Source organism: Podarcis filfolensis (genome assembly GCF_964270895.1).
Source record: "Podarcis filfolensis genome assembly, chromosome: 8".
NCBI classification, from domain to species: domain Eukaryota; kingdom Metazoa; phylum Chordata; class Lepidosauria; order Squamata; family Lacertidae; genus Podarcis; species Podarcis filfolensis.
The window spans coordinates 85,624,276-85,648,245 of NC_139611.1; the positions used below are offsets into that span (position 1 = coordinate 85,624,276).

The 23,970-nt window shown below is 51.5% G+C and overlaps 1 protein-coding gene across 3 annotated transcripts in view; it reads left to right on the top strand.

Moving 5' to 3' along the window:
• SIPA1L3 (signal induced proliferation associated 1 like 3) overlaps window positions 1–23,970 on the top strand; it is a 101,735-nt gene that overhangs the window by 28,780 nt on the left and 48,985 nt on the right. For 2 of the 3 annotated variants that reach the window (XM_083626723.1, XM_083626724.1), the window contains exon 2: window positions 21,397–23,094. In XM_083626723.1, the coding sequence (XP_083482849.1) occupies window positions 21,702–23,094 (1,393 nt within the window). In that variant the 5' untranslated portion in view covers window positions 21,397–21,701. Of the gene's footprint in view, window positions 1–21,362; window positions 23,095–23,970 lie in introns of those variants that run through there. The other variant, XM_083626722.1, reaches the window with a different exon arrangement.

Consider the following 23,970-nt stretch of genomic DNA (forward strand, 5'->3'; position numbering starts at 1 on the left):
ATAGACCACAACCTAGGTTTAAGGTGGCATTTGGCACCTAGCTTCTATATCTGAGTTTCTAGCACTGCTTACCTCAGGGGATGGTGTGATTTCCTGTCCCCTGTGGAAGCCATGCCTTGCCCCCCTTATCCTTGTTCTGAACCCAGTTTGGCCCGGGTTTGCTTTATTTATTAAATATACTAGATTCCTTCTCTCGCTGCAGGCAACTCGATGCGCCTTTACAGAACCAAAGCAAAACAATAGCAACAAAACCCCCCCAACCCATACAGTGGTACCTCTGGATGCGAACGGGATCCGTTCTGGAGCCCCGTTCACATCCTGAAGCGAACGTAACCTGTGCGGGGCGCAATTCGCCGCTTCTGCGCTAGCGCGAGACGTCATTTTGAGCGTCTACGCATGCACGAGTGGCGAAACCCGGAAGTAACACGCTCCGTTACTTCTGGGTTGCCGCGGAGCGCAACCCGAAAATACTAATCCCGAAGCTACTTCAACCCGAGGGATGACTGTACATTCATTAAATGTTTTCTTTCCGGGGGGAGAGAAAAAAGAAGAAGAAACCCCTGCTTTAAAAGGCCATAGATTGCTTAGAAGCCAAAATACCTGGCTGAAGAGGAATGTTTCTGCCTGGCACCTAAATATATGTAAGGAACTCTCATACAAAGAAGGAGCTCAGGTGGCGATTGCAGGGTCTGGGTTTAGCCTGGTCCCCTGAGGCGGTCCCTCTGAAGCCCCTTTTCCCACATGTTGTTTTGCCTGCATCAATTTCTGTGCGGTAGTTCAGTGCGAGAGGATTTGACGGGGGCGAGCTCTTTCCTCTCGGCTTGCCAGTTTTTTTTCCTGGCCGACGAGTCTAGAAAAGCTGGTATTCTGATCATGTTGGAACATTTCGGATGCAGCGCTGCGTATCTAGGGGGAATGCATGGAATGGATTTCACATGGATTTCTAAGATGTTTGTGCATGAATCAAGTGCCTGTTTCCTCCTACAAGCCCTGGGAAAGCAATTAGCCTCAGAGTTCGCTTTGCCAGGAGAACGTCATGGTGTTGGAAGCACCCTGGGACCGGGTGATTCGGACCCGGGTGCATCTGCCTTTCCAGTCTGGGTTCTGATGAAAATGAGGGTGCCTTTTTCTCTGGCTTGCTTGCATCCGTGCATCGGAGGAGCTTCTGTTCATTTCGATTAGGCTTGCGCAGGAGCTGCTGCTCTGAAACAGCTTGCATCTTTCAGCCTGGGGCTGTTGTTCGGAGCCTGCGCCCCAGAGAGTCCCACAGCCTAACCAAAAATGCATGCTCTGTTTGAAGGCAAACTCTCCTCTGGGGAAGAGAAAAAGAGAGAGAGAGGCAGTGCTAGAAACTCAGATATATCAGCTAACCATCAAATGGCACCTTAAACCTAGGTTACGGTCCCCACAACAGAATGTCTAGGTGCCTTTTTTGGCATGAGATTTATTAGTAGTAGTAGTATTCTTTTCATTTCAATGCTGATTCATATTTTAAAGGGGGGGGAAACCTCAAAGTGGTTTACAATACATTAACACATCAAATAAAACAACCCAGAATAAACCAGATTCAAGCTTCAAGGAAAATATTTCAGATCATTCTCTAAGCGACGTTTGCCTTTCTCCATATTTATTCACCTACTTACGGTAATTTCCTGAGCTGCCCCATAGCAGAAGTGCCTTAGGAAGCCATTGTGGTGTAGTGGTTAGAGTGTCGGACCTGGGAGATCAGGGTTCGAATCCCGACTCTCTCATGAAGCTCACAGTCGCAGCCTCTTAACCTCCCTCACAGGGATGTTGTAGGGGTTAACAGAGGAGGGGGGGTGAACCATGTGCCAGAGATCTCCACGGGGTTGCAATTGGACCCAGGATTTCAAACACTGGCAAGAGGATGCCCAGAGCTGCCTATCTGGCTGTTCTTCTTGCCTTATCAATTTGCTGAGGGAGGCAGAGCACTGACCATGAGCTGCCACTGCTATTCTGGGCCCATTTATGGGGACTGCCATCCTCTTCAGCCCACACAAGGGCTCTCACCTATATTCGTGCGGTACCTAATTCATGCTACAACTCGGCCGGGCCATCTGTCGCCCTTTTTGATTGACTGGTTCAATGGGATCTGCACAGTGTGATTATTCTGGTGTAAACATCTGCCTGGCGTTGCCGGCGTCGGGGTCAGATGCCTCCGAGACTTTGCTTTGCAGAGCAGGCTCTTTGTTGTGCTCTCTCCGCTTTGCAATCCCGGGCCGGCTCCAGGAGGCGGCTTTGGTCTGTGTCCAACTCGCACTTGTGCAAATGGAGGCAGCGTCCTTGGCATCTGCTGGACAAGCTCCTCTCTCGCCCCCTTGTCAATGTCTGCTTGTGACAAGTGCCAGTGCCTTTTTAGGGGGTGCCTCGGTGGATTGAGGGGGGGACACGGGTGGCGCTGTGGTCTAAACCACTGAGCCTTTTGGGCTTGCCGATCAGAAGGTCGGTGGTTCGAATCCCCGTGACGGGGTGAGCTCCCGTTGCTCGGTCCCTGCTCCTGCCAACCTAGCAGTTCGAAAGCACGTCAAAGTGCAAGTAGATAAATAGGTACTGCTCTGGTGGGAAAGTAAACGGCGTTTCCGTGCGCTGCTCTGGTTTCGCCAGAAGCGGCTTAGTCATGCTGGCCCCATGACCTGGAAAAACTGTCTGTGGACAAACGCCAGCTCCTTCAGCCAGTAAAGCGAAATGAGCACCGCAACCCAAGAGTCGTTCGCGACTGGACTTAACTGTCAGGGGTCCTTTACCTTTGCCTTTTGGTGGATGGACAGCCCTGTTGGACGCAGCAGGGTATCCCAGCATAGGACTTATTTCTGGGTGGGGGGGAGGTGTTTGTGAAGAGGATCCCATGATGAGAAGGGAGCCTTGGTTCTTCTGCCCTCCTGGAGAGAGGGTTTGTGAAGGTTGCATTTTCTCACACCCTGCTGGGGAACAGGCAGAGCAAAGAAGATAACAGCACAGAAAGGCTTTTTCGGCCAGAGTCAAGGCGGGCAGAGCTTCCTGGCTCTGTAGGTGTGCAACTGTGGCTTCGCAGCTTGGCAAGCGTACAGTGATGCTTTGGCAAAGGGCTGTGTGCCTTTGCCCGCCTGCTCTCCTCCTCCCTTGCTCACTGAGTCACAAAGCAAACAAGCTGTTCTCTCTGTGGCAGCCAAGCTCCACAACCCGGGAAAACTTTCCTCAGGGACCACGGGGCTGCCCTTGTAGACTCAGCTGGAGCCTGAAACGGAGCACCTGGCCTCCAAGATCTGGCCTGACAAGACAGAAGTACTGTTTTTGGGGGACAGGAGGCGGGCTGGTGTGGAGGACTCTCTGGTCCTGAATGGGATAACTGCCCCTGAAGGACCAGGTGCGCAGCCTGGGAGTCATTTTGGACTCAGAGCTGTCCATGGAGGCGCAGGTCAATTGTGTGTCCAGGGCAGTTGTCTACCAGCTCCATCTAGTACGCAGGATGAGACCCTCCCTGCCTGCAGACTGTCTCACCAGAGTGGTTGATGCTCTAGTTATCTCTCTCTTGGACTACTGCAATGCGCTCTACCTGGGGCTCCCTTTGAAGGTGACCCGGAAACTACAACTAATCCAGAATGCGGCAGCTAGACTGGTGACTGGGAGCAGCCGCTGAGACCACATAACATCAGTCTTGAATGACCTACACTGGCTCCCAGTACATGTCTGAGTACAATTCAAAGTGTTGATGCTGACCTTTAAAGCCCTAAACAGCCTCAGTCCAGTATACCTGAAGGAGCGTCTCCACCCCCATTGTTCTACCTGGACAGTGAGGTCCAGCTTCGAGGGCCTTCTGGCAGTTCCCTCACTGCGAGAAGCCAAGTTACAGGGAACCAGAGGGCCTTCTTGGTGGTGGCACCCACCCTGGGGAACGCCCTCCCACCGGATGTCAAAGAGAAAAACAACTACAGTACCAGACTTTTAGAAGATGTCTGAAGGCAGCCCTGTTTAGGGAAGCTTTTAATGTTTAATAGATTATTGTATTTTAATATTCTGTTGGAAGCCGCCCAGAGTGGTAATAAAAAATTATTATTATTATTATTATTATCATCATCATCATCATCATCATCATCATCATCATTATTATTATTCCCCATCCAAAGGTAAGAGGGCCTGCCATGTGCCCCGTTCAGCTGCTGCTTTTTACCAGGCTCCCAAGCAAGGTTTTCTCCTACGGGGCTACTCCAAAGGGCTGGCGTCTTGCACACACTCATCTCGCAGTGTCAAGACTACATTGGCCCTTGGGGAGAAACCCTGAGGAATTCTGGGACTCGGTGCAAGCTTTCGGAAGGAAGGCTTGTAAGGTTACCAGCAGCAGACCTGTGGGATCTGGAGCCCAGCAGTGTTTGAAATCCCCCCAGGCGCATTTTGGTCCGGCTGTGACTACGTGGAGGTTTCTGGGAGCCATGTTGGCAACCACACTTTGAAAACCTCCGCCTTAGTCCATAGTTAATTCCATTTCCAGGGTGTGTGTTTTTTCTTCTTGAACACTGGCACAAGGGAATTGCTGTAAGAGCAGGCTGCAGCCAAGCAGTTGACATCATAGGACTGTAACGCTGGAAGGGACCCTGAGGGTCATCCAGTCCAGCCCCCTGGTGAACAGGCATTCCGTTGTGGCCACCGCAACCTAGATTTAAGGTGCCATTTGGCGACTAGCTTATATATCTGTGTTTTTAACACTGGAGACCCGGTCCTGTGCCCTGAGACAGGCTAGTGTCGATCTGCTCCTTGAAAAACCTCAAGGAGTCATCCGTGGCCCAGACTGCTTCTTCCAAAGCTATAATAATAATAATAATAATAATAATAATAATAATAATAATAATTAATAATAATGATGATGTCGTTTAGTCGTGTCCAAGTCTTCGTGACCCCCTGGACCAGGGTACTCCAGGTACTCCTGTCTTCCACTGCCTCCCACAGTTTGGTCAAACTCATGCTGGTAGCTTTAGTAATAATAATAATAATAATAATAATAATAATAATAATAATAATAATACAAATAATATCAAGGTCCTCCTTTACTGGGCCACCTCCACTGTGATTTTGAAGTGATTTTAGAATGCTGTGTTACTTTTATTGTTGTTAGCTGCTCTGAGCCCAGCTTCGGCTGGAGAGGGCGGGATATAAATAAAATATTATTATTATTATTATTATTATTATTATTATTATTATTTATTATGGCAGATGTTCCTGGGCATGAGAATGACGTCCACACCCCCAGCAGTCGGGAGAGCCTGTTCAGCTTGTGTGCTTTGCAAAAAATGGCTATTTTTTTCCCCAAGGGTTGGGGGGCTTCTGCTTAAGGAGTCTGGCTTGGGGATTGACTTGGAGGAAGAGGGGATTTGGGCTGTCTGCAGACGGGTTTCTCTCTGTCTGCTCTCCCCTAAGCTGCTGCTGCCGCGGCCGCCACAGGGGATGCATCCTGCAAGGGAGGTTGGCTTGGCTGAGGGAGCTCAGCCGGGGCTCAGCTGCTGCTGCAGGGGGTGAATCCCACTGCTCTTCCTGGCCTGCAAGGCTCTTGACCCCCTCCCTCTGCCCCTCTGCCAGCACGGAGCAGCACCTGTGGCTGCTGTGCGCCTCCCTCTGGTCCATGGGTAGGCAAACTAAGGCCCGGGGGCCGGATCCGGCCCAATCGCCTTCTAAATCCGGCCCGCAGACGGTCTGGGAACCAGTGTGTTCTTACATGAGTAGAATGTGGGTTTTTTGTTGTTTTATTTTTATTAAAGATTTTCTTGATTTACAGAAATAATGTGTAACGTCTCTCGTATTTTTTCCATGTAACATTTTTACAAATCAGTTCCATTTGTTGAGACATTCGGAAGAAAAGGGGGAGAGGGGGGGAAGATGGGTGGGGATGGGGTCGGGTGGCGATGTTTCTATTTTGCTTAATGTATGTAGGGTTTGCTGTCAGTGTTGCTTGTGCAGGTTCTCTGCTGTTCGATTGTGTTCCTTTGGTGGTGAGAGAGGTTAGCTGAGATTCCTGCATTGCAGGGGGTTGGACTAGATGGTCCCTGGGTGCCCCTAACCCTAACCCTAACCCTTCCAGCCCTACAATTCTGTGCTCCACCTACTGAACAATTGGTTGCCTTTTGCCAGGAGTTACCAGGCTGCGTCATTTATAAAGCTGACGGTGGGAGCATAGCTATCAACGTTTCCCTTTTTTTTTTAAGGGAAATCCCCTTATTCCGAATAGGATTCCTCACAAGAAAAGGGAAAAGTTGACAGCTATGGGTGGGAGTTAAGCATCCTGGAAGGCAAGTGGAAATGAAGCCTCAAGGTGTTTGGCCGCCGCAGGGGCGGCGTTCTCGTGGCACGAACCACGGCTGAGTTCTGACCTGCACAGCCCTCCAGAGCCCAGCCATAAATCACCGCTGGGTTGCAGGCAGGTTGCAAGAGGAATCGATCGGATCAGAGCCTCGGAGGCTGGGACTTTGAGCTGGGCTGCTCCAGGTTTCTATGGTAACAGAGGACTTTCGAGGTTGCAGGGCAGCAGAGGTGCGTTAGTGGTTTGGCCGGTCCCTTTTCCGTGGCTGAGGTCAGGAGTTGCCCTGGCTTGCAAGCCCCGGGTGCAGAGTTGTTTCTTTTATTTCTTTTAAAAATATTTTATTAAAGTTTTCTTGGTTTACAAAGGTATGTGCAATGTCTCTTTTTTTCAAGTTACGTTTTCCATAGGTCAGTTTCATTTGTTGAGACGTTAGGGTTACATTAGGAAGAAAAAAGGGTGGAATAATAATAATAATAATAATAATAATAATAATAATAATAATTTATTATTTGTACCCCACCCATCTGCCTGGGTTTCCCCAGCCACTCTGGGCGGCTTCCAACAAAAATTAAAAATACATTAAAATGTCACACATTTAAAACTTCCCTGAACAGGGCTCCCTTCAGATGTCTTCTCAATGCCAGGTAGTTGTTTATCTCTTTGACATCTGGTGGGAGGGTGTTCCACAGGGCAGGCGCCACCACCGAGAAGGCCCTCTGCCTGGTTCCCTGTAGCTTGACTTCTCGCAGTGAGGGAACAGCCAGAAGGTCTTCAGCGCTGGACCTCAGTGTCCAGGCAAAACGATGCGGGTGGAGACGCTCCTTCAGGTATACTGGGCCTTTGAGGCCGTTTGGGGCTTTAAAGGTCAGCCCCAACACTTTGAATTGTGCTCGGAAACATACTGGGAGCCAATGTAGGTCTTTCAAGACTGGTGTTATGTGGTCTTGGCAGCCGCTCCCCGTGGAGGGGGAGGGGCCATGGTGGGTGGGGTTGGGGTTGGGAGGCGATGCAGTGGTACCTCGGGTTACATACGCTTCAGGTTACAGACTCCGCTAACCCAGAAATAGTACCTTGTGGTTAAGAACTTTGCTTCAGGATGAGAACAGAAATCGTGTTCCAGCGGCATGGCAGCAGCAGGAGGCCCCATTAGCTAAAGTGGTACTTCAGGTTAAGAACAGTTTCAGGTTAAGTACGGACCTCCGGAATGAATTAAGTACTTAACCCTGAGGTACCACTGCATTTCTATTTTGCTTAATGTATGTGTGGGTTTTTGTGTCCGCGTCATTTGTGCAGGTTCCCTTTGCTGTTCACTTGTGTTCCTTTGGCGGTGGTTCTGAAGCCCCTTTGGGGTTGAAGCAGGACTGAGGATCACCTGGCTGTGCTCAGGTGTGGCCACAGCTGCCCCCACCTGGACCAAAGAGGCAGCGGCTGTTGCAGGTGCCTGGATTTCTGTCCTGGGTGCGAAGCTCCTTCCCTTTCCAGCTGGGCTGGGAATGCTAGTTTGGCGCCTTACGAGTGCCAGGAGTAGGGCAGCGTGTTCTCACAAGTCAAGGGACTCCCTCAGATACTGGTGGGTTCTTCCCCCTCAGAGGATTTTAAACTGCGGTGGCGGCATCACTCAGTTGGTTAGAGCATGGTGCTGAGAATGCCAAGGTTGCGAGTTTGATCCCCATCTGGGGCAGCTGCGTTGTCCTGCATTTCAGCGGGTTGGACTAGATGATCCTTGGGGTCCCCTCTAACTCTATACGATTCTGTGATTTAAAGGAGCATGCTGTTGAGCTGCTGAATTTGAGGGTGGGAGCTGTGTGTGTGTTGGGGGTTTGGAGCCGGAAATCCAAACCATAATTTCCTTTGCAGAGATTTAAAGCCACAGCCAAAGAGGGACTGCATCTGTCATTGTGCATAGCAGATGAACTCCGGGAAATGGAAGTCTCCCCTGTGGGCAAGAAAGCAGATGGGGGACAGTTTTGGTCTTAAGTGGCTGGCAATTAAACAGTTAATTACTCACTCTCCCCCCAACCCTTGGGAAGGAGCAATTAACCATTTTCCTGCAGGCTGCTTGAGATCAGAATTGTCCCCCATCTGCTTTCTTGCCCCCAGGAGAGATTCCCTTGGGTGAGGAAGCAGAGGGTGTGTCTGCCGGGAAAGGGTTAAGCATGCTCTCCCAAATGCTGCCCCTCTGAGAAACTTCACACACACACACTCCTTGCAACTAGAGTGTGCAGATAAGTGATCACCAGACTACACTGGAGGGTTGTTGTATTCTGTACTCCCTCTCTCTGCCACTGCCTCCTCCCAGCCTGTAACATGGAATATATTTTCATTTCCAATGGCAGTTCACTCTTAAAAGAAAAAAAAGTTTTATTTTAAAAAATTAAATAGCCCATTACATCTTACATGAAATTTATTACGCTCAGAGACCAGCTTGAGAAACACAAATGGAACTACAATCCCAATAGCAAAACAAACATTTAAATGGATTTTAAGTTTTAAAGTGTGATAGGCATATAAACACATAAAAACTTTAAAATAGACTACCTTAGAGAAATGACCTAAAGTCGCCCGTGGATTCGGGTTTGGGAATTTTCTTAACAAACTAGATTGGATCCGGGGGTGGTCTGCGCCTACCAATCTGTGCACAGAACCTGGCAACAATCCGGGTCTTGTGGTCTTTGCCTAAGAGGAGAAGATCAAATTTTTGCTTTACTGGGAGGTCAGCAAGCCTCGCCAGGAGGGTGTCAATGGTTTCTCTACATGCCTCATCATAAAAGGGACATCTGAAAAAAAATGTGTTCAGGGCTTCCTTTATCCCCCAATGGACGCGCAAATTCTCTGGTCATATGGGACTTTTTAAAAGGATTCTTCCAAGACCGGCAAGGGCAGAGTCGAGCTTCTGGCAAGTGTAAAAGCCCTTCTTGCATTTTTGGATACAAGAAAAAAGAGATATGCTGCTGGTGCAGCTATATACCGTATTTTTTGCTCCATAAGACGCACCTGACCATAGGATGCACGTAGTTTTTAGAGGAGGAAATCCATGTGCTTTTACCTCCCCCCCCCCAGGCACCCTCCTTTATCTCTAGAGTCCCTTATCTCCCTCCTGATCCCTTGCTGCTCAGCGGCTTTGTTTCAACACCCCCTTCCCTCTTTCTAAAAAAAAAAAAAAAAAGCACGACCTGCTTTTTGCCCCTGGGCAATTTGGCTCCAGGGACCTCGCATTCGCTCCATGCACAGACATTTCCCATGCACAGGAGGGAGGAAAGGAAAGGAAAGGAAAGGAAAAAGAGAGAGGGTGAAAAGAAAACGGGGGGGGGGGGGAGAGATAAGAAGACTTCCGGTTCTCTGTTAGCTAAATATAGTATTCACTCATTAACATCCAGCTTTTCTATAAGCCAACATTTATTTATTTTCAATTTTCAAATCCAGATTTACCAAGTTCATTTTCCCTTTCGTGAAAAAGGTCCATAAGAGGGCAGGAGGATTTATTAAGAGCAAAAGAAGAGCCAGGGGCCCATCGAGTCCAGCATCCTGTTCTCACAGTGGGAGACCAGATGCCCATTATGGGAAATCTGTAAGCAGGGTCCGAGTGCGAGAGCAACACTCTCCCCTCCTCTGGTTTCCAGCAGTTTCTGGGATGCAGAAGCTGGAGGCTGTGGCTCAGCCTTCCTAGCTAGTAGACATTGACAGCCATCTTCTCATCTTCTTTTATAGCCAGCCAGGTCTTTGGCCATCTCTGCTTTATTCGTTGCTTCTTACCTAGAAGGTAGAATCACAAGTCAGAAGGGACCCCAGGGGCCATCTAGCCTGACCCCCTGCAATGAGGAGTAAAATGCAGGTCTGCAAGCAAGTGTGTGGGTGGCGGGGCAAAGTAATCTCCTTTGAGAAAACAAACACGAAGGCTTCTAACACAGAAAGATTGGAAATCTAAATCTAATATAAGCAGTGGTATGAGCTCTTGTCGCTTCTTATTAGGTGTTACTGTGGTTTGGGGTTTTTTTTGCAATTGCAGAGTAGTTGTTTTTTTTAAAAAAGCAATTAATGTTTTGTTTTAAATCTTTTCGACCCCGTCTGGGGACCCTTGGGTGAAGGGCGAGTAATAAATCATCTTCATCTCAATATAGTGGGGTGCGAGGAAACTGCACTGGCTGTGGAATCGGGCTGTTGTTGTTGTTTTGCAAACCGTTCCAGCAAGCCAGGAGACCTGCCATTTCGCTGATTTCTTTAAGAAATCCGGGAAACTCTCCTTGCTGCAAGGAAGCCTTTGAAAGCCCTCGTCTCATGGTACTTGTCAAAAAACAGCAAGTCCAACGTATTGCAATGCATGCCTGTACAGTCATACCTGGGGGTTACAGACACTTCAGGGTGTGTGTTTTCGGATTGCGCACCACGCCAAACCTGGAAGTACCGGAACGGGTTACTTCCGGGTTTCAGGGCTCGCACATGCGCAGAAACGCTAAATCACGCTTTGCACATGCGCAGAAGTGCCAAATCACAACCTGCGCGTGTGCAGACGTGGCGCTGCGGGTTGCAAACGTGCCTCCTGCACAGTTCACGAGCGTCCACTATATTTCAGAAAATTCCAGATACAGTGGTACCTCAGGTTAAGAACTTTATTTGTTCCGGAGGTCTGTTCTTAACCTGAAACTGTTCTTAACCTAAAGCACCACTTTAGCTAAAGGGGCCTCCTGCTGCTGCTGCACGATTTCTATTCTCATCCTGAAGCAAAGTTATTAACCCGGGATACAATTTCTAAGTCAGCGGAGTCTGTAACCTGAAGCGTCTATAACCCGAGGTACCACTGTATACCTTCAAGTCCCCAGGTTGTCCTGCTCTGCCTGGGGGTGTCTGCAGCTGTTTGCAAGGGGGCAGCCGCTGCCTTTGGGCTAATGAAGCCAAAATGCTCACCCAGCCCTTAGTTCAGGGCCTTTGGCTTCTGGGCTGTGAACTTTTGACTTGGAGAGGCCATTGTATATTTTCCCATTCCTTGAGTCCCACCCCCTTCCCCTCTGAGGCCTGGCCTGCCTGTGAGTCCCTCTCTGAAAGACAGAGCCATTTCCTACACTTTCCTGATTAATTCAGCCTGTTTTAATTGCCTGTGGAGAAAGCTTGCATATTTCCGTGTTCTTGTTCCAGGCATTGCTGCTGCTGCTTCTTCTTGGCCATCTGACTCTGTGGCTGGGGAGGGAGGGGGTCACCTGTTCTCTGCCTTCCCCTGCAAGGGTCATTGTTTGAAGAATTGCTTAAATGGATGCTCCCTCCCTCCTTTCGTTCTGCCAGAAAAATCGACCCTGGCGAGCATTTTCAACAGGCGATCCATCCTTGCCCGAGTCCTCCATGTGCAGCTTTGCAGCCCCCTCTTCCCTCTTCCCCTTGCTCAAGGCCTTTGGATAAGCCCACCACCCTATTTTTTCTTGGGTAGGTCTCCAGGCTTGGGCGGGGGGGGGGGGTAAGGCAGGCAGCCCTGTTTAGGGAAGTTTTTAATGTCTGATGTTTTATTGTATTTTTAATATCTTGTTGGAAGCCACCCAGAGTGGCTGGGGAAACCCAGCCAGATGGGCAGGGTATAAATAATATTATTATTATTAATAATGACAATAATAATGATAATAATTAATAATAATAATAATGATAATAATAATAATTTATTTATACCCCGCCCATCTGGCTGGGTTTCCCTAGCCACTCTGGGCAGCTTCCAACAAAACACTAAAATACAATAACCTATTAAATATTAAAAGCTTCCCTAAACAGGGCTGCCTTCAGATGTGTTCTAAAAGTTTGGTAGTTAATTTTCTCTTTGACATCTGGTGGGAGGGCGTTCCACAGGGCGGGCGCCACTACTGAGAAGGCGCTCTGCCTGGTTCCCTGTAACTTGGCTTCTCGCAGGGAGGGAACCGCCAGAAGGCCCTCGGCACTGGACCTCAGTGTCCAGGCAGAACGATGGGGGTGGAGATGCTCCTTCAGGTATACTGGACCGAGGCCGTTTAGGGCTTTAAAGGTCAGCACCAATAATAATAATAAATTATTATTATTGTTGTTGTTATTTCCTCCTGGGGTGTGCTTCAAATGGACCTTGTTGTGTGTGTTCTCCCAAGCCATGCCAAAAGAGAAAGGTGATCCCAAGAGCCCCAGGTTTCTTGCGGCGTGCCTTTAATCTGAGGAGGGCAACTAGCACAGGTGGCTTGGCTAGCAAAGGGTGCCTTTGCTGAGGGTTTTTAAGCAGAATTCGGGCAGTTCTATGACTCAGCCCTAAGCTACGTGGTGGTTGCCAGCATTTGAATTGCTGATGCCACCTTGTTGGTGCGCTGACATGCGCTCTTGCGCTCCTTAACGCATGTCAGAGACCAGAAGCGACTGTGATTGAATTTCCCCAAAGCTGGCTGATCTCTCAGCAACTGGCCGGCCAAAGGAGTTAGGCCTGGGCCTGTGAAGCAGGTGCCTTTTTGAGATCATCAAACCGTCTTGTTGTGGCACCTTGAGAAGACTGGCAGATTTGTCGCGGGGGCACAAGTCTTTGTCATCTCATGTCTCTTCCCCCCCCCCCATTGCACATTTGGGTGCACATAACTGTAGGGGGAAATGCAAGCCGTGGCCCAAAATGTGAGGGGTGTGGCCTGCGGCATTGCTATGCAAAGCTAAGAACGTCTCCACAACAACCATTTCGTCCCGGCATGACTCTTGCTGAATGGTTTATTATTTGCAGGGTTTTTTACCCGCCCTTCTCTGGAAGGTCCCAGTGCGGGTGACGGCATTGTGGCCGTGCAATTATAAGCAAATTAAAGAAGCAGAACCGTTTGCATGCAACTGTAAAAGCAGGTAAAGTGCTTCTGGGCAGAAGCAGCACGCAATCGACTAACCCTAAAAAAAGGAAAAGCCTTCGCTGTCTGTGGTCAGAGGGGTCTGGAGGCATGGCTTCAGCATGCAGCAGAAGCTGTCTAAGGCAGATGGATTTCAGGGATGGGAGGAAAGCAGTGCTAGAAGCTTGGATGTACGACACCAAATGGTTAAAGGTAAAGGCAAAGGGACCCCTGACCATTAGGTCCAGTCGTGACCGACTCTGGGGTTGCGGTGCTCATCTTGCTTTACTGGCCGAGGAGCCGGCGTACAGCTTCCGGGTCATGTGGCCAGCATGACTAAGCCGCTTCTGGTGAACCAGAGCAGCCCACGGAAACGCCGTTTACCTTCCCGCTGGAGTGGTACCTATTTATCTACTTGAACTTTGACATGCTTTCAAACTGCTATGTGGGCAGGAGCAGGGACCGAACAACGGGAGCCCACCCCGTCGCGGGGATTCAAACCGCTGACCTTCTGATCGGCAAGTCCTAGGCTCTGTGGCTTAACCCACAGTGCCACCCGTGTAACCAAATGGTTAAAGGTAAAGGTAAAGGTACCCCTGCCCGTACGGGCCAGTCGTGTCCGACTCTAGGGTTGTGTGCTCATCTCGCTCAAGAGGCTGTGAGCCGGAGCTGTCCAAAGACACTTCCGGGTCACGTGGCCAGCGTGACGAAGCTGCAGCTGGCGAACCAGCACCAGCGCAGCACACGGAAACGCCATTTACCTTCCTGCTATAAAACAGTACCTATTTATCAACTTGCACTTAAGGGTGCTTTCGAACTGCTAGGTGGGCAGGAGCTGGGACCGAACGACGGGAGCTCACCCCGCCGCGGGGATTCGAACCACCGACCATGCGATCAGCAAGTCCTAGGCACTGAGGTTTTACCCACAGCGCCACCCGCGTCCCCAAATGGTTACTGTCCACCAAACCAGGGTTACCTTTGCCAAAATGGAGCACCTAGTTGCCATTCTTGGGCCAGACGGCTTGAAAACCGTATTTTTCAATACGACTTTTGGTCCCTGAAATTCAGATAAAACCCAACAGATAGAATTCCACAGGATGTGGTCTGAGTGTGAGAAAACAGTCCAGGTCCAAGGATTCCCAGGATGCGCCTCCAGATGGTGGAGATGTCAGGCGACAGCCTGGGACCAGAGCATCTTCACCTGGTCGCAGGTGGCCAATCGCCAGTTGCAAGATGAGGCATGCAGGCCACAGAGTGAGGCCTGGAGCTGGGCTGCTTGCTCCCTCCCGGCAGAGGCAGGCTGAGGAATCCTCCCATTGCTGTATTTTTGGGGGGTGGCTGGGGGGGGGAAGAAAGCAGATGTGCTTTCCTGCCGAGTCCTGCCGTGCCTGAGGAGGCTTTGGGGTTGACAACTCCCGCGATTCCCCCAAATGAAATCAGACACTGCAATTTTCTTTGTGGGGCGGCCGCAAACGGATCAGCAGCCGGGGATGATTCTGCATGAAGGTTGTCGTCTTGAATTATCTCGGCTGCCCGCCTCCCTCTCTCCCTCCTGCCAGGGTCGCTTCGGTTAAAGCTGTTTCCCAGGGTGCCGCTGGCCTCCTAGCAAGCAGTTTCCCTCGTCCCCAGAAGAGGGTCCTGCGAAGGCTTCATAGGGCGAGCCCCAACATGGGTGTGGGTGTCTTGAGTGGCTGCTTGCACCGGAGGTTCCCCTGATGGGCATCTGTGGCACCACATACAATCACAGAATCGTTGGAAGGGACCTCATGGGTCATCTAGTCCAACCCCCTGCAATGCAGGAATATGGGATTGAACCTGCAACCTTGGTGTTATTAGCACTACCCTCTAACTACGATGGATTGAGTTTCCTTAGATGCTGCTTTCCCACCATGAGCTGCACCCAAAGTGTTGCGTGGGTGCTCGGGACTCAACAGCCGACAGACTCAACAGGAAGCGGAACATGTTTTTAGTGCTTCTGCGCATGCACAACCGCTGAAACCCGGAAGTAAACCATTCCGGGTACTTCTAGGTTTCGGTGGTCTGCAACCCCCCCCAAAAAAACGCAACCTGAAGCGTCTGTAACCCGAGGTATGACTGTAGTCAAAATGAACATTCTACCAAAATGATTTTCCTCTTCCAAACCATTCCAATATTGGGAGGAATGAAATGCTTTAAAAGCTGGAGGAAAGGCATCGCTAGATTTATTTGGAATGGAAGGAAACCAAGAATCAAACATCAAATAATTATAGATGGGGATGGGGGCTTTACCCTACCAGAATTAGAACTTTATCATGAAGGCATTGCTCTGCAGATGTCGCTGTGCTTCAGTTTCCATCATCCCTGAACTTCTTGTCCTGCGGGCAGGGGCTAATGGGACTTGTTGCCAGAGCACATCTGCAGCACACCATGCTGGGAACCCCTAGCCTACAGGCTCCTGCTGTGTCTCTCAAGCAGGGAGGCTCTCCTTTGAATGGAGTTCCAAGACCTTGTGGCTCCCAGCTTTGTGCAGAGCCTTCGCACGCGACTTGTGTTGGCCCCTGCAACACAGTCCCGCGCGCAGGCAAGCTTTTGAGTTTGTGGTCAGCCTCAGGTGGAAGTCACCTCTTGCCATCTGTTCGCCTGCCCCTTGTACGGAGACCCAAGAGATTGCTTTTGGGAACCTTTGCTCGCAAAGGAAAGCAGGTTTATCCTGCTGAAACAGTTCACTTCCTTCTGAGGGATGATAATAGCTTTGTGGTGCATACATTGACCGCAAGAAAAAGCCCAGGAAAAATGAGTTAGATAAAATCTCTGTAAGCTGTTTTTTGGTGCTCTGGAGGTCTAATTTGTAATTTAAACTCGCTGCTGCTTCTGGTATCTTCTTTCTCTCGTGCCCGGATGTTGGTTTGTCTCGTGGATGTCTGTTCTGCATTATTTCATCAACACTATTGCTACGAAGTTGTCATGGCCTTGGGCTAGAACAATAAAGCTATTGAATTGGACTGAAGTGGCTTGTGGGACCTGAACTTCCGGCAGCCCAGGGTTGTTCGCTCAGAGCACTGCGCCCTTGACAAATATGCAGCTTGGAAGCTGGTCAGGTTTTCTCCAAAGAGGCAGGCGGGGCCGTTGTGAGTAGAGGCAGCCTCTCCAGCACTGCAAGTGCACTTCCTGCTTAGGCAGTGAACTTCCCCTTCCTTGTGGATATTTGACCCTCTCTGGCCTTCGGAAAAGAGGCGAGGAAGAGGTGAGATTATAAAACGGTGCAGAGAGGGGAAAGGTGTTCTCCCTCTCTCATAATGCCAACACCCGTGGGCATCCCACGAAGCTGAATGTTGGGAGAGTCAGGACGGATTAAATCAAGAGTGTGTGTATGCAGTGCAGACTCTGGAACTCCCTGCCACAGGAGGCAGCGATGGCCACTAACTTGGATAACTTGAAAAGAAGATCAGACAAGTTCATGGGGGAGAGGGCTGCTGATGGCTGCCAGCCATGATGAGGCCACCAACATAAAAGGTAAAGGTAAAGGGACCCCTGACCATTAGGTCCAATTGTGACCGACTCTATTTATTGGCCGAGGGAGCTGGAGTACAGCTTCTGGGTCATGTGGCCAGCATGACTAAGCCGCTTCTGGCGAACCAGAGCAGCGCACGGAAACGCTGTTTACCTTCCCTCTGGAGTGGTACCTATTTATCTACTTGCACTTTGACGTGCTTTCGAACTGCTAGGTGGGCAGGAGCAGGGACCGAGCAACAGGAGCTCACCCTGTCGTGGGGATTCGAACCGCTGACCTTCTGATCGGCGAGTCCTAGGCTCTGTGGTTTAACCCACAGCGCCACCCGCATCCCGCCACCAGCATAGGTTGCTATAAAATAGGACTAGACAAATTTATGGAAGACAAGACTATCAATGTCTGCTAGCCAAGGTAATAACTCTGCTGCCTACAGCTGCAAAGGCAGAACAATGTTTCTGATCACAGGCAACTGTTTGGCCTCTGGGAGAGCCGCTGGACTAGATGTGGCCTCATCCTGCAGGCTCTACTTATGATGCTACTTGCCTGGGCCAACGTGGCAGAAGAGCTTCCTCTGCCCTCGTTGAACCCAGCAAGCCCCAGCAGGCCGAGAGGAAAGCTGGTTGAAGGCCGCCTCTACGTGGCCTCGGGGCATCCCTGTGCCACGGAAGGAAACTCCCCACCTGTGAGGGTGACGTCACCCTAGCTGCCTCTGCTTTGCCCTGGGTGCCCGAGCCAAGGGAGACACGGTGAGGCTGCCAAGGTGCCCCGTTCCCAGAGCCGGAAAAAGGGGCTTTTCTGGGGGGGGAGCATCCTTGCCAGCCCTGCCCTCTAAGAGGAGGCTGCTGCCATCACCGGAGACACCACCAGGGTGGGGGGCATTTGAGGGGGGGCTGGGGGAATAGAATTAAGAGGAGCACACACACCTCCCCAGCACAGGGCTGGGGGTTTGGCTCCGTGAGGCCTCCTGCCACCCCCCCAGCAGGTTGGTGGCAGGCTGTTGAAGTACAGATCTGTGCCTCCTGGGTGAGAAAACGCTGCCGTCCTCTGGGTAGGAGCCTCTTTCACCACCTGCTGGGATGAGGAACGTGGGCCGCACACCCCCAGCCTGACATTTCTAAAGAGCAGCTTGTCTCTGTATGGGAAAGGGAGGCAGGGGTGCAGAAGGGGCACAGTTGAGGCTTTGCTTTGTGGGAAAGGTGGCCCAGAGGGTTGCAGGCAGGACACGGGCAAAGGATGTAGTTCCACACACCCCTTCAAGATCCTAAGAAGATCTTGCTGCATCAGCCCAGTGGCCCATCCAGCACAGGCTCCTGTTCTCACAGGGGCTGTGGGGAAACATGCAAGGAGGATCCGACTGCGAAAGCTCTTTCCCCTCCTGCGGTTTCCAGCAGCAGGGATTCAGAAGCATGTGAGGCAGAGCCTAGCCCTCGTGGCTAGAATTTACAGGACCGCCTCTCCTGGTCTGCCCCGCAGAGGACCTTAAGGTCCATGAATAATCATAGTTTAGAAGTCCCGGGCCCTAAGGAAGGCATATTATCCTCCACCAGGACCAGGGCCTTCTCAGTCATGGCTCCGACCTGGTGAAATGCTCTGTCCCAGGAGACCAGGGCCCTGCAGGATTTAACCTCCTTCTGCAGGGCCTGTAAGACAGAGCTATTCTGCCTGGCTTTCAATTTGAACTTAGCCTGATCTTTTATTCCCCTTCCTTCCCTCCCCTTCCCCTTTTTATGAAGTTTACCCGCTCTGGGATCCCACAGCTAATTCTCCCCTGGTCTCCTCACCGGCCCAAATAGGACTAATTTCACCAGCCAGCCCTGGTGATCATCTAATGTTTATGGGATGGATTTCCCCCCTAAATTGATTTTTAATTCTGAATTTATCGTTATTCATGTTTTATACTGTATTTTATGCTCTTGCACCAATTAAGTGTTTTAAATTTGTTGTTAGCCGCCCTGAGCCCGGTTTTCTGAACCAGGAAGGGCGGGGTATAAATAAAAATTATTATTATTAGTAGTAGTAGTAGCAGCAGCAGCCCTCTCCTCCCCCGTGAATTTGCCTAGTCCTTTTTCAAAGCCATCCAGGTTCCTGCGTCAGGGAGTTCCACAGTTTAACCAAGCACTGCGTGAATGTGTCCTTTCCTTTATCTTCTTGCTTATGGGGAAGGGGCGGCGTTTGGTGACAGCATCTCTAGGTGCGGGGAAGATTCCCTGCGTGAGACCCAGGAGGACTATTGATGCCAGCCAGTGTAGGCTGCCCTGAGCTTAGAGGACCAAAAGCCTGACTCTGTGTGAAGTGCCAATTTACAGCTTTCCTGCGCAGGCTGGGCTTGTGGTTTCAGTCCAAGGCTTTGCAAAGGGGAATCCAACCCCTGATGCTGCCAGCCCCACAGACTCTCCCAGGCACATTCACAGAGGAGAGGGCTTTTTATGTTGTGAACTGCCCCTAGATCCACGGGGATAGGCTCCACAACACCTACTCACTATGGGCCCTACTAAAGCAAACAGTCTAATCGGTCAACGTCTAAAAGATATCGAGCATCAGAACAACCCGGCCACTATAAGGAAATTCTGCCCTTGGTATGTTCATTTTCCACCTCTCCGTTTTGATTCTCTGGCCCCATATCTGCACAAACTTCTTATCCCAAAATGCAGACGTGCTTTTACACTTTCAAGACTGGATGTTTTGCCATCTTGCAGTAACTTGAGGGTCGATACCTGTCAGGGAACTGTCATCGGAAGAACCGGAGGTGCAAGGGCTCCCAGAGGTTGGGAGAGACTTATCAGCGGAGGAGGGAACCAGCAGGGGGAGAGAAAGAGCTCCAAGGGAAAGTGAGTCGGAAGGATGGCTCAGAGACAATTCCAGCGAGAACAGCGGAGAGGTTTCAGGACCTATAGGGACACCCACTCCTCGCCAGAAACTGTCACGCAGAGAGTCCAGAAGGCGTGTTTCCGTTAAGGAGCTTTTATGCTGGAAGAAATTCCGTAAACGCCCACTGTCGGATTCTGCCAGCGACTGACGGAGCCATGCTGATGGAGCTCCGTTACAGACAGGGGTTTGTGGACTTAGCCAAACCCTGAGGGACTAGAAACTTTACGCACAAGCAGCTCATCATCCCACCACAATACCAAAAGATCCCGCCTGAGAAACACCTTTGCCCCTGTGGAGATGGCAGCACCGAAACAGCGGCACACGTCCTCCTGTCTTGCACTCTCTACAAAGACCTGAGGAACGAGATCCTCACCCCACTCGTACTAACCATCCCAGGGCGCTCAACCACTGACACAATCTCCTTTCTTCTATCAGATCAAAATGAGCAGATAACAGCAAAGGTTGCTGGGTTCATAGCAGGGGCAATCAGAATAAGGGCCACTAGCTGACTGCTGATTCAGGACTGTAAATTGTGCTCTCATATCAGATTTCCTTTTCTGCGTATACTGTAGTGTTTTACTGTTGCTGTGGCCATTGGCTAATGTGAATACAGTGGTACCTCGGGTTAAGTACTTAATTCGTTCCGGAGGTCCGTACTTAACCTGGAACTGTTCTTAGCCTGAAGCACCACTTTAGCTAATGGGGTCTCCTGCTGCCGCTGCACCGCCAGAGCCCGATTTCTGTTCTCATCCTGAAGCAAAGTTCTTAACCTGAAGCACTATTTCTGGGTTAGCGGAGTCTGTAACCTGAAGCGTATGTAACCTGAGGTACCACTGTAAAGTTTTATCTATCTATCCACGGGGATAGTGGGGCATCTTGTTGGCTGCTATGAGAACAGGGTGCTGGACTTAATGGGCCCCCTTGGGCCTGATCCAGCAGATCCTTGCCTTACGTTCTTAGGAGAGTGCGTGAAATGGTTGGGACGTATTTCAGGTGCCCCATAGGGTTTCCGAGATGGCGTGATGCTGCTGGACTCATCCGGCATCTGTGGACAACGGCATCTACTGACTCACTGTGAAGAGCAGGAAAGAGCTCAAATGTCCTTTGGAGCTGCGGCCGCCCACACTCTGTCCGGACTTCTCCTGAGTCTGTGTTGCCGGGAACAGCGTAGGGGTGGGGTGGAGGGCGAGTCCCTCGTGGTCGTGGAGTTTGAGTTTGCCAGCGTGTGACTCCAACTAAACATGAGGAGGAACTTTCTGAGGATAGGAGATGTTTGACGGAAGGGCAGACATCCTTGTGTTTCCGAGCACAATTCAAAGTGTTGGTGCTGACCTTTAAAGCCCTGAACGGCCTCGGTCCAGTAGACCTGAAGGAGTGTCTCCACCCCCATCGTTCTGCCCGGACACTGAGGTCCAGCGCTGAGGGCCTTCTGGCGGTTCTCTCCCTGTGAGAAGCCAAGTTACAGGGAACCAGGCAGAGGGCCTTCTCGGTGGTGGCGCCCGCCCTGTGGAACGCCCTCCCACCAGATGTACAAAGAGAAGAACAACTACCAGACTTTTAGAAGACATCTGAAGGCAGCCCTGTTTAGGGAAGCTTTTAATGTTTGATGTATTACGGTATTTTAATATTTTGTTGGAAGCCGCCTAGAGTGGCTGGGGAAGCCCAGCCAGATGGGCGGGGTATAAATAAATAAATAAATTATTATTATTATTATTATTATTATTATTATTATTATTATTATTAGAAGGTGGCGAACTCTCCTTCACCAGAGGCTGGATGGCTACCTGTCAGGGATTCTTGACCTGTGTTTCCTGCATTGTAGGGGGTTGGGCTAGATGGCCCTTAGGGCTCCCTTCCAACTCCATAGTTCTATCTTTCTGTGAATCTGAAGCTACCGGTGACATGAGCAGGGGCTCCCTCGCTAACCTCTCTTTCTTTTCTTCCCTCCTCTCCCGCAGGGATGGCCCAGAGTGAAACGTTCCCACGGTTAACGTCACCGGATTAGCCTGGGGTTTGCCAGAAGAAGCTCTGACGGCCCTCCTCCCCAGCTGCCTCCTCCTGCAAATGCCGGGGCGCCTTGAGGATTGCTCGCCAGTGCGATGGCCGCAGGGGCCGGTCCCCCAGCAGGGAGCCCCGAGGGGGGCTCTCGCGGGCTGGCGTCCCGTGGCACCGTGCCCCCCAGTCACGGCTGACGTCTGTGTTCCCCGATGGGGATGAGTGGCCCCTTCGAACAGGGAGTCGCAGTCCTCGCTTCCCTTGGACTATGACATCGTACCGGCCTGTTCACGAGAGCGGCGACGTGGGGGGCCCCGGATTGAAAGGCGGCGACTATTACTCCCCGGGGTTCTGGGCCCAGAATGGCTGTGCCGCGCAAGCAGAGGCGCCCGTTGCCTCGCGGCCAGCAACGGCCACCCCGGCCATGCCCAAAATGGGTGTGCGGGCCAGGATCGCCGACTGGCCCCCAAAGAGAGAAGGGCTGAAAGATCCCGCCACTGCCGCCAGCAGCACTTCGAGAGACCTGGAGACGCCAACCACGGGCTCCCGCGGCTTCCAGAATGGGGCCGCCTTTGCCGGCACGTCCCGGGGCTTCCAGCGCCTGGCCCGGCGGCGCTCTAAGGACGCGGAGTTCCCTGACGGCTGGCCGCGGTCCCCGGCCCGGGGCTTTCTGCCTCTGCGGAACCGGAGCAGCAGCGAGGTCACGCTCAGTGAGTGCGACCCGCAGGAGGCGTTTGAGCCCCGGGGGGCTGGCGCCAAGCTGCCCATTTTCCGGGAGTACGGGAGCACCTCCTCCATCGACATTCAGGGCGTCTCCGAGCAAAGCTTCTACGAAATGCTTGATGAGTTTCGCAGTGGGAAGGGGCGGCGGAAGGAGCAGTCGGGGTCTTTCCGTGCGGCACGGGGCAGCAGCAAAGCCGAGGCCCGGAGCGAGCAGCAGGCGCTCTCCCTCCTGGGCGCGGACGAGTTCCCCCTGCAGCCCAAGGAGAAGTCCCGCAAGAAGGGACCCCGGGGCGATGCGGGCGGCGGGGACTCCATCTTCCGGAAGCTGCGGAGCGGCCGGGGGGACCCCGAAGGCGGCAAGGGTGGCCCTCCGGACCCCGAGGACGCAGGCGGGCGGCCCTGGCTGTGCCAGAAGAGATTTGCGCACTACGACGTCCAGAGCATGCTCTTCGACCTCAACGAGGTGGTTGCACGGCGGGCCTACGTGGCGCAAAGGAGGAACACCGCCACAGGGGCCTCGGCCGCTTCGGCCGTCTCCTCCGCCTCACGGGCCTGCGGCCCCCCGGAGCCTGCGGCGGCCCCCTTCCTCGGCTCCGAGGACCCGAACTTCAAAGAGCACCTGGGGCACGACCCCGGCGACAGCCGCAGCAACGGGCTCCTGCTCAGCTGCCCGCACTTCCGCAACGAGGTGGGCGGGGAGCGCGAGCGCGACGTCAGCTTCTCGCGGGCCTCGCCCGCCTCTCTCGGCTCTCCTGGCGGGGAGGCCACCGGGGGCTGCCTGGCAGAGGCATCCCCTGCCCCGTGCTGCACCAACGCCAGCGTCTCCGTCCTGGAGGTGCCCAAGGAGCTGCAGCGTAACGTAGCGCGGCTGAAGCACTACAGCATTGAGCACGTCGACCTGGGCGCCCGCTACTACCAGGAGCACTTCTGCGGCAAAGGTGGGCACCGCTCCGGGGTTGCCCTGGCAGGGTGAGCCAGGAGCAGGAGGGAGGGTCTTGCGCTGCCCCTGTGGCAACCGGACATTTCTCAGGAATTTGCTTAGCTTCTTTAGATGATGATGATGATGATGATGATGAGCTTCTTTATTTGATGATAATAACTCCTAGCAAAAGGCAACCAATTGCTCAGTAGGTGGAGCACAGAATTGTAGGGCTGGAAGGGGCACTCAGGGGCCATCTAGACCAACCCCCCGCAATGCAGGAATCTCAGCGAAAGAATCCCTGATGGATGGCCAGTCAACCTCTGCTTGGGAAACCTCCAGTGAAGGTAGACCACCACCTTCCGAGGGAGTCAGTCCCACTCTCAAACAGCTCTTGCCGCAAGGAAGTACTTCCTTGCGCTTAGTTGGAATAATAATAATAATAATAATAATAATAATAATAATAATAATAATAATTTTATTATTTATACCCTGTCCATCCTGCTGGGTTTCCCCAGCCACTCTGGGTGGCTTCCAGCATATTAAAAATTGTAAAACATTAGACATTAAAGATTTCCCTATACAGGGTGGCCTTCATCATCATCATCATCATCATCATCATCATAAATTTTATTTATACCCTGCCCTCCCCAGCTAAGGCCGGGCTCAGGGCAGCTAACAAGCAATAATAAAAACAAGTTGAATGGATACAACTTAAAAACAAGATTAAATTACAACATTAAAACATTGAAACAGTAAAATTAAAATGCAGCCTCATCACAGGAGGAGAAAGGAAAAAAGAAAAATGTCTTCTAAAAGTGGATTTATGATGTATTTATGAGCAGTGTTGGAAAGGCAGATATAGAAGCCAGGTACAACGGAATGTCTCTTCTCC